The sequence below is a fragment of the Hippoglossus stenolepis genome, chromosome 1, assembly GCF_022539355.2.
Source record: "Hippoglossus stenolepis isolate QCI-W04-F060 chromosome 1, HSTE1.2, whole genome shotgun sequence".
Classification (NCBI taxonomy): Eukaryota; Metazoa; Chordata; class Actinopteri; order Pleuronectiformes; family Pleuronectidae; genus Hippoglossus; species Hippoglossus stenolepis.
The window spans coordinates 20,208,941-20,221,926 of NC_061483.1; the positions used below are offsets into that span (position 1 = coordinate 20,208,941).

The window sequence follows — 12,986 nt, forward strand, 5'->3', positions numbered from 1 at the left end:
ATGATGTATTATTATAACAATGCAAATTTTTTCATCGGACAGTGCTTCCTTCATGGTGGTAAGCTCATAACTGAGTAATGTAACCCTGAAGTGCTTCTGACACCTACCTGGCTGACATGTTGTTCTCGGGCAGCAGAGGAATTTCGAGAACCTTGGTGCTGGAGACTACGATTTCTTGGCTGGCTGTGGCTACAGTTTTCCCGGTGATCCGGTGCACCTGGTAGAAGGCGTGCGGCCTCAAGTATCGGTCATCCGCCGTCCCAATGAACATCTGCAGGTTGACGGGCTTCTCGCTGTAGCCAATGAGCTGAGACATGACAGATAAAGACAGAAAAACAGAGTAAAAACAGATGTGAGTTCTCAGGGTGCAGATGAGAGAGGTGTGAACAAAGGAATACTCTTTTCATTTCCACTGCCTTCAGAGGGCCACCTTTTTTTAGAGGGAATCTAAATGTCAGGTCGGGGGTGTTTCTGGCAGGGCAACTGGAGATTCATCTGGCGCTTTGGCCCCCAACCAGTTTGACACTGGTGTTTTCTACTAATAGTCTTAAAAATGTTCCCCTTGCAAGCCTGCCTCTGAACTGGATTCTGTGCAGGACAGGGTTGCCTCCAAAACCTAAAAGAAAACCTTGAAACCAGCTCTAGTCAGTTGCTCCAAGAAAATAAAAGCTGTACTGCAGCTGCACTAGGTCTCACAGAAAAAAATGACAGAATGCAAGGACACTAAAGAGGCTTTATTCAAAGGTCCAAAAACTGGTTTACTAAACCATCATACCAGTTAACACAAAAAGGATGAAGTCACTGCCGCTACGGTCAATCGTACACAATCTAAGCAATAGCACAAAAAACCACAATGGTGCCTCGCTCCGCCAAGGCCCAACAGTCTCCTTAAATTCAGTCAAGCTGCACCAAATTTCACATACTCACAGAATTATATTATTCCTTGGGAAAACAGTTAAAATTTGGAGGAACACCCTATCTCGCAATGTTAAAGAAAGTGAAATAGAATTACTAGATCCGCCCTCTGATCCAGATCTGCACTGGGTAATCCATTCGTTTTTTTGGGTGTTATCTTGCTTACAAACAAACAAACAAACAAACAAACCAAACAGACGGGAGAAATGTTATCCTCCTAAAAAGTGGTAAAAATACAACAGCACATAACCAGAATTTTTTTTAACTAACGTAGAAATGTGTGTCATATTTATGCTAATCTCCTCTAATAAATATTAAATTTAACATTATCTTACATAAAACCTGTCACTCATATGACCCTTGATTCTCCCTGTGAGGTCTCACGCATATGAAAAGGTTTTTAGTGTTTACACTGTGGTTGAAGAGGAAAAAAGTGCTAATAAAAATGTCAACGGTGTCCAGTGGTTCATGCGGTCCAACCTGGTTGGCGTTTGACACCAGGCAGCAGTCAGTCTCTCCATTAGTCTCTGAGTGCTGGCATCGTTTCAACTCAGACAGGTGAGATGTTCAATGAGGGAAAAGCGTTGCATTTTGTGTAGAGACAAGAAGAAGATGGAAAGGAGAGCAGGACCTTTCCTCCTCAGAGGGACAGAACAAACACACCGGCCACACAATGCCACTACTGTGGTAATGTTGTACTTGGCAGACTCCGTGACAGCATGATGGCAGCCGCTGCACATGCACACTCCCACCGTACTGCCCTCATAAACCCACACCTCCAGCTTGGATGGAGGGCAGCCCATTGAGGGTTACAGAGAAGAACAAGGTCTTTCATTGCTGTTTCACCCCTGGAACTGCCAAGCCTCATCCCCACCACAGCTGGCTACTGACCCTTTTCCTCCCTGCAGGTTTGCATCACGCACCGCTGTGTCAATGTTTGGTACAGAAGTGTGGTGGGTGGAAGGAGAGAAAGTGGGTGTAGCTTTGGATTTGTCATGTGCTGTTCCAAAACAACAAGCACTGGAAACATATATACCTGAGAGTAAGCACCAAAGACATACCTGCTTGGTTTCCAAATTCTGTCTTTCTCTGAGGCCTTTATTAAACTATATTTAACAGTTAACTGGTTTACAGCAGGATTATTAAACATAACTTAGTTCCAGCTCTGGTAAAAGGTGAGTTGGAATCACTGGTGGAATCAAGTCTTCATGGGAACAACTGTCATTGGATTTACTTGGAATCTTGTGCTCACTTTTGTATCATTGTATCATTCAGCATCCTTCTTGGGTGATCCAATCACATAGCTCAGGTGTGAACACACCCAAGACAAATTTAGGACGCATTTGAGAGTGGATCACACATTCTGAGGTAATCTGGACTCATGTGGCCACATTGTTTTAGCTGTGTTAACAACGCATGTGTGTATTTGCATATGGAGTAGTGAAATCCAATCACATTTGGAGACACATTCAAATGCCAGCTATAAACTGTCAACTGAGCATCAGATCACCTGAGACAAATATCAATGCCTCTCTTTCTTTTATCCTCTCTTTCTCTCTCACTTGTTACTTCTGTGGTATCCCCCTGTGGCAGAATGGGGGTAGGTTGACCTGAGCGGTGGAAAACTGAAATATGCCGTGTTTACAGCGGGTTATGTGAGAGGACCAGCCTCCAGAGACAGATACTGGGCAGGCAGGGCGGTGGAGCTTAAATCGTAATAATGCTTTACTGTTTGGAGCTGAATAAAAACCTTGTATGTTGAAAGGGCTGTGCTACTGAGCTCAGTAAAACCCCAATGGTTCTCAAGAGAGTGCTGAATTTACATTGAACGCCCTCATTAATAAAGCTCACGGCTGATTAAACAGCATCCGAGTGAGCTGTGGGAAAAACCATCGAGCTTTTGAAACTGCATTACGAACACAGGTCATCATACTGTGCTGCTGTTTATTTATCTAACTGCTCAAACAGATAAGCCGTGTCTACAGTTGAGGAAAGGGACACAAAGGGACAATTAATGCTGTCACTGACAGTCTACAAGAGGCAAATCTTTACATCATTAGTCTGATACTGAGGTGAGACAATCAATTTATTTTACTCTAGACAAGATTCGAGATTTGATCTGACCTTTCCAAATAACCATCTAACTTCCACGTCAAATCAATGATTACTTTTTTCTATTTAGGTTCCAGTCCCTAGGATTTGTTTTCAAGGAAAAAATCCTCGCTCCAAGGTATGTTGCTACTCCTCCACAACATCCTCTACATTCGTTTTTTAGACATAACCTCCAGGTAAAATCCGGAGAATTGGCTTCGGAGAAGTGGAGCCGTCGGGTGCAGCAGACTGAGGCAGGAAGTGATGTTTTAACGCTGCTGTGGAGATCGTGTGTCTTATCTCCACAAACTCTCTTGACATCTTCATCTTTGTCTTCTATGTACGTGTCACCACTTTTACACTGGGAGATATTTGTTCTCATCCCTGTGATTACTAGAAGTTATCAAAGTGATGATGACCTGACAAGGCAGCTTCCACCTCAGACAAGAACACATGTAAATCCACACAGACAACATGTATCCCTTAAAAAAAAAATCTGTGAGTCTGGTTTCTCACCACCATCCATGTCCATTTGGAATCAACCCTCTGAGGGTTAGAAACTACTGTATGTGGCACATGAAATGTATTCGGAAGGAAGTAGCACAAACGGAACAGCGTGAGGCCCCTATAATAACCATTAATGGGTTCATCTTTGAAAACCACACTAGATCTTAAGAACCACATCAAAGGATAACTTTTTGCCAGTAACAACCGAACAGGTAATTAATCAGCCCTGACTGAATGGATCCCTGGCTTTAAATGACACCATTATTCTGGATTCAAAGACATATGGGGTCACAGGCATCAACAGTCTTGTAGGTTGTGTTGCTTGTTTTATGATCATGTCTGCACGCTGTGTCTGTGCACATGCTTGTAATTCACAAAGTACAAAATGAGAGAATGTGTGTGTGTTATTCTGTCATAGGCTACTTTTGGGGACAAATTTATGACAAAAGACCATTCAATACGGGACATGCCTTGTGTCCCTAAATGTAAAAAAGTTGTTCTTTGGGTATGTGGTTAAGGTCAGGGTAAGGAAGGTTTTTGTAATTGAAAGTGACCTAAGACAATCTGTGTGTGTGTGTGTGCGTGTGCGTGTGTGTGTGTGTGTGTGTGTGTGTGTGTGTGTGTGTGTGTGTGTGTGTGTGTGTGTGTGTGTGTGTGTGTGTGTGTGTGTGTGTGTGTGTGTGTGTGTGTGTGTGTGTGTGTGAGTGTCCATAAATCAAGGCATGTTTATTCGCAGCACCATGTGTGTTCCAGACAGCATTAAGTGAGTTAACAGTGTCTGGAGGAATGCATCTGTGAGAGAGGATACACAGACATAAAAAACTGAACATGCTTCACAGAAATAAATCAGAGCACTAAAAAAGTACAGAAAAGAGGAATAAAAAAGGGCCAGTTTAATTTGTTTAATGCAACAGAAGTTGTCTAGGAACCTTTTTTTCCAGGTTGTCAGTTCTGCCCAGAACTATGAACAAAAAAGTCCTTGATTTTTTTTTTCTTTCCTTCCATTTACCCTCTTGATCTCTGCCTCTCTGTGTCCTCCTGTATTACCTCTATTTCTCTGCACATGAGGGATTTGGTGCAGAGCCAGGGTGTTGACAAACATACACTTAGCAGGCCAGCACTTCTTTCCAAATCAAATAATCAACCAGGAAAACCTGATTAGAGAGTTAGAAAGAAAGAGAGCACTTCAGCCGTCCCAGTGAATCAACACTCCTGGCCAAACAGAAACACGCCACACAGGCGGCCTAATTCAGTCCCTCTGCCACAGTCACAGCCCTTACTTAAAAAATATAATTTTCTCTTTTTGGATTAAGTTGAATTTGATCAATTTTGATAACCGTAGAATGTGGAGTGGTTTTACCAATGTAAAAAATTATGAAATTGATACAATAATAACGTAACAAAAATAACGTAACAAATGTCAGCATTACAACAACATTTAAAGAGTAACATTTATTTAAGCAACAAGGGTCCAGTATATTGAACAAATATACATAAAAGGTGGACGCTGAACAGGAAAGGAAGCAGGTTCTTACTTTTTCCAATATCTCTCTACACTTCAGTTGATTTTTATTGATCTTAAATTTTCAAATTAATGCAATTGGCTTTTAACCAAAAACTAGGGCTGTAACGATACGCCAAATCCAAACCTCTTTTTTTTGGAGTAGTGGGTGTGATTTCTAAAAGAAAGAGAAGATTACTAAAGAACACGTTGGACTTGACTTCACATAAAACATGTAAACAAAAATAACCAAAGAATAGGAAAGAAATGAGGGTGTGTGCATGTCGAGCCTGAGACATTACTACGCACTTTTGTAAAGGTAAACAAACGATCCTCCACACTGATTGCTCTGAATATAATAGTCACTTCTGCATTGGTTCAGATTATGCGGGCTTGGTGGTCCCAGGGTTGTGATTGGACACATACGCACACACACAACAGGCTGCACCTGCTGCTGTGGCAGCATGTGGGATTGGGCAGGGAGACGTGTCGCAGTTCCGTCTTCGCATGTCACAAATAACGTTTGACAATTGTTACAGCCCAACCAAAAACACAATGTTCTACAAGATCCCACCAACATAATTTAAACTGTGTAACAAATACTACAACGCTATTTTTAGCTCCAGTCTAATTCCAGTTTCAGCAGACTTCAGGGGGCCCATTTGCACCTTCAGTTCAGAAAATGGGTAATGCACCACCTTCAACCAGCAGGACGTAAACAAGGGCACATGGACAGTGCCTTGGTCCTGGCGGAGGAGACTTCTCCGCAGTGAAATGCACACGACACACACCCTTGACTGGTTTCACATTCCTGAGTCACCCCTACGCCAACCCCTAAATCTATGCCTGAGTGTGAAATACCACAGGAGGGTGGTCTCTGCACTTTCAACTCCTCAGCTTTCTGCCCGTCCACACTGCACTGAGCCCAGCTGGTCAGTCAGCAAGTAACTGAGGCCTGATAGAGATCAGTTCTTATATTAAACCACAATGACATTAAAAACCTGCCACATGTCCCGGAGGCCCGTGCCCGCTGAAGCCTGTCGCTACCTTATGGCCACCGCTGCTGCTTCTGCCCGTGGATCAGGTTTAGGATGAATTCTCTCCCCTAAAATAAAACCTCTGGATACGGTTACATAGTCAGCTCCCACTAAATAAAGTCCCCACTTATTTTTGGCCTTCATCTGTTCCACTGATCCAGTAATAAAGCGAGCAAGTGGAGGGGAAAAACATCTCCCATCACTACGTGCACATGAACAGGTACACCGGCATAAACACACCAAGGCTTTTTAACTTTCGTTTAAATACAAAAAAACAAGAGGTAGTGGTAGGAACTCATCTGAGCAACAACAGTTTTGATGATGAAATATTTACATGGACAAGGCTGAAAGGCGAACATCACCATCTCCCTGCAGTAAAACATTGTCTCTGTTCACATCCTGTGTTTCGATGTCTACCTGCACTCCTGCCATTCATTTTCAGTTTATCTCTTGTTCCACCCTGTCCTTTTTTCTCCTCTTTTCCTCATCTTTCCTTTCCAGCACTCATGACGTCCCTTCCTGCTTTCAACTATTCCTACCTCTTTTCCCTTTTGTCAGTCTCCCTTCTTCGTCCCTGTCCTTGCCTCTCTCCTACCTCAGCCCCAACCCTCTGCCGTAACTCGACACTTTCTCACAGCCAGCGCCTGACTCTGCCAAGTTGTTTCTCTGTGTTGCTCCACTGTTGCCATGGTGAGACTCGCTGTGTATGCAAGAGTGTGTGTGTGTGTGTGTGTGTGTGTGAGTGTGTGTTTGTGTTTGAGAGCGAGTAGCTACCTACACTCATGTCGGTGTAAACGACATCTCTGAAGCTTGTGTTGAAGAGTGTGTGCTACTTAGAATGTGTAGATTTACGCACACTAACTTTGGTGTAAAGTGTGGGCTTAGATAGGTTTGTGGTGTGTGTGTGTGTGTGTGTGTGTGTGTGTGTGTGTGTGTGTGTGTGTGTGTGTGTGTGTGTGTGTGTGTGTGTGTGTGTGTGTGTGAGTGAGAGAGGAGAGAGTAGAGAGAGAGAGTGTGTGCAACAGATGTAAAAATGGGAGCAATGGTGGTCAAGGTCATGAGTGGGTCCATTTTATCTGGCAGTGGTTTCCCGTCTGTGGCACTGTGGCACCACAACCTGGGATCTATGGACACACACACATACACACATACACACACACACACACACACACACACAGGCCTGATGTTTGCCCAGCACACTAGGGAGGGCAGAGAGAGCCAGGGGGCCGGTTGACTGTTTGTTTAAACAAGGTCAATACACGCGCACACAAACACATACACACAGGAGCGTTTACTGTATACTGCATGAGGGCTGTATATGGCCTTGCTAGACTGGTCCAAGCTCAATTCCTCTTATTCCCCCATCCTATCCTCCCCCACATCTCTCTCTCTCGCGCTCTCACTCACACACACAGACATATACACACAAACACACACGTGCGTCTCTCTCTCGACTCTCTCTCCCCCTCGCAGTGGCCGCTTTCTAACTGTGCGCTAAGCCTGATTACAACAAATGAGAGCCAAGCTTCCAACATGTTTACATCAAATACAGCCCTGGGGCAAAGCAACACCAACTCCAGCCAGTTCACACAGTGAAGACCACATGGCTCTGCATTGTTGTCTGTGTCTCCCTGCATTATGGCAGCTAGTCTACTGTGAGATCCTGCGGGAAAGAGTGTGAGGGAGAGAGAACTGTCAAGGTATGGAAAAAGCCTGACTGTCAAGCAACAGGACAAATAAGAAGAAGAAAGAAGGTAGATGAGAGAAAGAGATGGACAGAATAAGGGAAGGGGTTAAAGAAAATGTGAAAGTGAATGACAGAGACAGAGATGGGCAGAAATTAGGTCATGCATTTAAGCACTGGGATCAAAATCATTTAATGCATCCAAGCTGGTGGAAATATTAGGACGTCTTGGACAGCTTCTGTCGTATTCTCTTTCAAACCCTTGTCACCAGACACCATAGCTTAATTTAGTTTTATTAGCGGGGCAGCAGGTTTCAAGATGGTCATAATATTTTGTTTACAACTCTTTTCAGCTTTTTTGTTGTAATAAATGTCACTCCTATGCCGTGCTTTTATGGGCTCAACTTTGTTTGTGCACTGAGTGTGATTGTTTCTTCACTGTATCTAATATTCTTTTTTTTTTCTTGTTGTGTCTGCCTGCCTCTATCCGTAGCCCAGCAGGTAATACCAGAGGGGCTCCTTATATTTGTGTGGGTGCAGCAGTACTCAATTAAGCTGGTTAAATACGCACAAGGATACCTCAGTCAGCCAGAGAGGCTTTGGACTTAAAAGTCTCCTAGCAACAGGTGTACCAATTATGGTCTGCAGCTAGCCCCAGAGGAATGGCTAAAACATCCAGTCAGCCAGGCACAAACGTAGCCATCCTGCAATGTACAATTATAAGAAAAATAATCTAAAAAAAATCAGGGAGTTAAAATACTGAGAAGCAACTGGCGCTGGCACATTTTTTAAATAAGCATGAACATTTTCTGGCATCACTGATAAATCATAAATAAATTCTGTCAACCATCACACAGGTTCAAATGTTTATTTGGCAACGACTACATTGCGTAGGGAAGAATATTTTTTGTTCAACCTTTAATGTTATAAGTGTCCCGTAAACACTGTTGACTGATGGACTTCTACACAACTACACCGTGGCTAGTTAACAGTCATTAGCCCCAGTGTGTGTGTGTGTGTGTCGTTGCACAGAAATACACAGCATTCCTCTCAGAACTCACAGCTATGAATCATGTCTGTCAAAACAACTCAATGTAAATACTGTCACACTTTGTGTCCTTTGTTTGTCTGGCTACCGTACGTACAGACGAAAAAGGAGCCGACTGTTATGACCATTGCCAGGCACAGCCATACGACACCCTGCCTCTCTTTAGATCACTGATCAACAGCTGGTCAGCACCCTCCTCTCTTTCTTATTAGTGTTAGCTGGGGTCAAACTCCCAACACATTGCATTCTCATGTTTTATTCCGAGCGATTGAGATGTATTTGTGTTGCCAGAACGCAAGTTACTGTAACATTAAATTCAAAGGCATGTCTACAGCTGGAAATACACTCCACTGCTTTGCCTGCAAGGTCATACAATGATACAGTAAAGTTAGCAAAGAACACACACAGTATGATAATAAGATCATCAAACTAAATCTAAATAATTCAGTCTTTACAATAGCTTCTTCAAGTGCACAGGCCCGGGGACATGTGACAGGTTTTAATGCCGATAGCTTCATATATGTCTGTGTCTACTCTTCTTTACAGCTCCTGCATCGAGAGTGTGGGGCCCAAAACCACAGGTTAGAAATCACCGGCTTAAAACTGCTTCTCAACCGAGCCATTAAATTTTACACAGACATGCTGAACAAATTAACACAAATCTGCTCTCTGAGGAAGCATTATACTACAACATCCTCAACATCCTGTGGATGAGATTCACTGGGTGAAAAATGCCCTGAACATTTTCTTTCTTTCTTTTCATCTAGAGGAAATCCACATACACACAGAATTCATTTTAGAAATGCAATTGTTATTTAACTAATAGCTGTGTGCATGTGTGTTATTGTGTGTGGGTTTGAATGTGAGAAAACTGTGAGAAAGAAAAACTCTCACTGTTAGACTTGACCACTTTTTGATGCGGATTACCCAACTATTTCTGTTCTATTTTTACACTGTAACTGTAGCCTTTAATATATATATTTTTCTTACTCACACAGTGCCAAGACAAAAAGCTACTTTATAGTAGCCTCATAGTTTCCACACAACCTGTTGAGTGAAACACCTGTTAAGGCTCCCACCTAGAGATGACTAAGAGATCAAACACAGGATTTCAGGCCTACGACAGAGACATGTAAGTTGTTGGGTACAGTTTATGTGACTTATGAGGTTACCTTCTAAGAGAGTTGTTTGAGCTTCTATGTAAAGTACAAGTTTATATTTTGCTATTTCTAAATTATTGTAAGAGGACATAACGGCATAACCTTGTTCTTGACTGCCCAGCCATGACTGTGTTAAAAGCCAGTGTACAATATTGCACAATAAAGGGTAAAACAGGGGGGCTCCCTGCTGCTGAGGGCTTCACCTGCTCCAATGTTTCATAGTATTGCACCAAAATACAAATGTCTATACCAAGAAAACCTAGATTTCCTAGCAGATTTCAAACAGGCCAACAAAATCAAATGTCTCCAGAGACAAGAACAGAAAATGGCCTGGCCTCGTCTGATACAACTACTGTCAAATGAACTTTAACACATGTGAACATGTAAAAGTTCCCAGACCCAAAGCTCCTTCCTTAGGCATTTTTTTGTTTTTTTCTGTTGACACAGCAGCTCAGTGGTGCACTGATCTGGGCAACAGCGTGACCACAAAAGGAAGTCATCACCAGGTCCAGATGGCAGCTATTGCGTCATCTGGTGACATCACGTCACCAAATTTAAAACCCAAGGAGATTACAAGGTCCCCCTGAGTCCAAAAGACATAAAGCTACCATCAGTAGAATAGAATAGAAGAGAAACTTCATAATGTGGCCGACAAAATTATCAGTGAAATCAAAACATTCAATCTGCTTATTCAAATTGTGTGGCAGAGAGGCTGGAATCACACAGCAAGGCACCCTTGACACTCTGCCCCCAGGGAATAGCTTGCTTCACACCTACAGAGCACCTGGGAAACATAATATGTCCATGCTTGTTCACGGTCTCAAGTTGTCTGACCCCCTTCTTTCCAATGTATACTGGGTCAAAAACAGTGATCAACTTTGAGATTCACTCCTACTTTTATTAGAATTGAATTAAACATATATCTGACCTTATATCCAGCATTAAATTCGTTGTACACTACTAAATAAACAAGAATGACATCACAGGGTAAGGAAATCACCCTATCAATATGATGCTTTTTGCACAGTGTAACAAAAAGAAGATAGCAGAAGACGACCAACAACAGAGGAGAAGGTATTTAGTAAACAAAGACTGACTGTAAGACCTGCTGGACAAGCAATGATACTATCTATCCTCAGCTGTTCCTTTTATGTTGACGTTCAGTATTTGTAAGAGTGCACATAGGAAGAAACAAAGATGGTTAGTATATCTTCAAATAAATATCTTCTTCTATTGTTACTACGTATAAAAATTATACACTTTACCAACTGGCACTACTGGCGCTGAATAAAGAAAATGTATGTTTGATACTGTATATACTCTATAATCAAACACATAATAAAAAAATTCCTTGTCAAAGTCCCTTGCTCCTCCCTCCCTTCCTCATAAAACTCATTCACCCCCACATTCTCTCTCTCTCTCTCTCTCTCTCTCTCTCTCTCTCTCTCTCTGTGTGAACAAAGCTCTGCGAACCACTGATCACAAAGAGCAAACGTTGTGTGTGCTCTTCTCTAACTCTGCCCATGACAACTGATTGCTGTTGTTCAATTTAATCATAAAAGTCCTTTCCATCTCTAATACATTTGATTTTTTATTTCAGCACTGGGGGTTTCAGCATACTGGAGAATGTCTAGAGAAGAAATACTGTTGTCTTTCACTTTTTTTGCAATAATGCAAACAATGCATTCAAGAGATATATGGTATAGCTCCAAATTATCCTTAAAACATTGAAACATTCAGAAATATGTTTGGAGCAAACAGAGCAGAGTCTGCTATCTTTAAGAATACAGAATAACTGATTGTCTGGGCTAAGCATGTAGGTCCTGTGAACCAGATTCTAGCTGGGTCTTAATCACTGTTGAAATTGCCTTGTTTGACCTCAGATATAAGATCAGTACGAGCTAGCTACTGCAAGGAAACTGCTATAACCAAACAACCCCCTCTGGGGATGAGGAATAAGGGCAAGCATGGCAAAGGCTGGGTTGAAAAAAGAACTGACAGCTAAATTATGCATCGACACATATGGCAGGATAGCAACTTGGTCTAACTGAGGTTGAAATGGTTAATGATTGGCCTGGAGGGAGTGTATGACTGAATGTATTAGGATGAAGGCTGTTTCTAAAACAAATGGCAGTGATTTAGGCTCTGTTGTGGTTTGACGAGTTCTATTGTTGTGTTTTTAAATTGTTTTATCATGTGTATATTGTGCAATAATGAGCTGTGACTCATGTTTACCTAAGGACCAACCTACTTCCAATCTGAAGTCCAAAGTTATGACAACACATGTTGCATGCACAAAAAATAACAAAATAATTTCAAGCCATAAACAAAAACTAAACAGGAAATTTATGATAACATTTATCTACATTTATCTAGAAAAATTCTTATTCAATTCTACAATCGAAACTTTGACAGTGCAGGTAAAGTAGAAACTAGTCTTCAAGATGCACTGAGGATAGTAGACAAGACGTAGTGATCCCATTGGGCAGGGAATGAGCAGCTGGCCGAACTATCAGTCTGAACTCAGCCATTGTCGGGTGCCACGACACTGGTCATGGCCCAGCACTGAAGCGCTGCTTTAATCATACACACAAAGGTAGCTTGTCACAGGCTTCTTGAAATATTAATGGGTCTGAAATCTTCCACTATATCGCTCCCTCTCTATCTCTCTCTCACTCTCTCAGAGGGAGAAAAGCAGCATTGGCTCCACGTAGGCTCACCTGGTCTCTAACAGGTGCTATCGAATGACAGGGCAGCTGACTGGGCTGTAGCAACAGCTCTACTGACTGCCTGCTCGTCTTCCTGCTTCAACAGGTTGACTGACAGTCTTGCTGTGGGAGAGGATCCATGTGACAATCCACACATGCAAATGCGTAACATGAAACCTAAAATCAAATGTTCTTCTCCAACAACCAGATGATGTTTGAGCTATAAACATTAACAAATGCTATTTAGTCACGTTTTTAACAATCAGATACTGACATTTGTTTTTTAGTTGTGATAGGTGTTCACATGTACAAACTGAAAATAAAATTTGTTTCAG

The 12,986-nt window shown here is 42.2% G+C and overlaps 1 protein-coding gene across 3 annotated transcripts in view; it reads right to left on the minus strand.

Moving 5' to 3' along the window:
- Nucleotides 1-12,986, minus strand: part of nfatc3a (nuclear factor of activated T cells 3a) — a 61,624-nt gene that overhangs the window by 23,693 nt on the left and 24,945 nt on the right. For all 3 annotated transcript variants that reach the window (XM_035157737.2, XM_035157730.2, XM_035157721.2), the window contains exon 4: nucleotides 108-307. In XM_035157737.2, coding sequence (XP_035013628.1) covers nucleotides 108-307 — 200 coding nt within the window. The remainder of the gene's footprint in view (nucleotides 1-107; nucleotides 308-12,986) is intronic.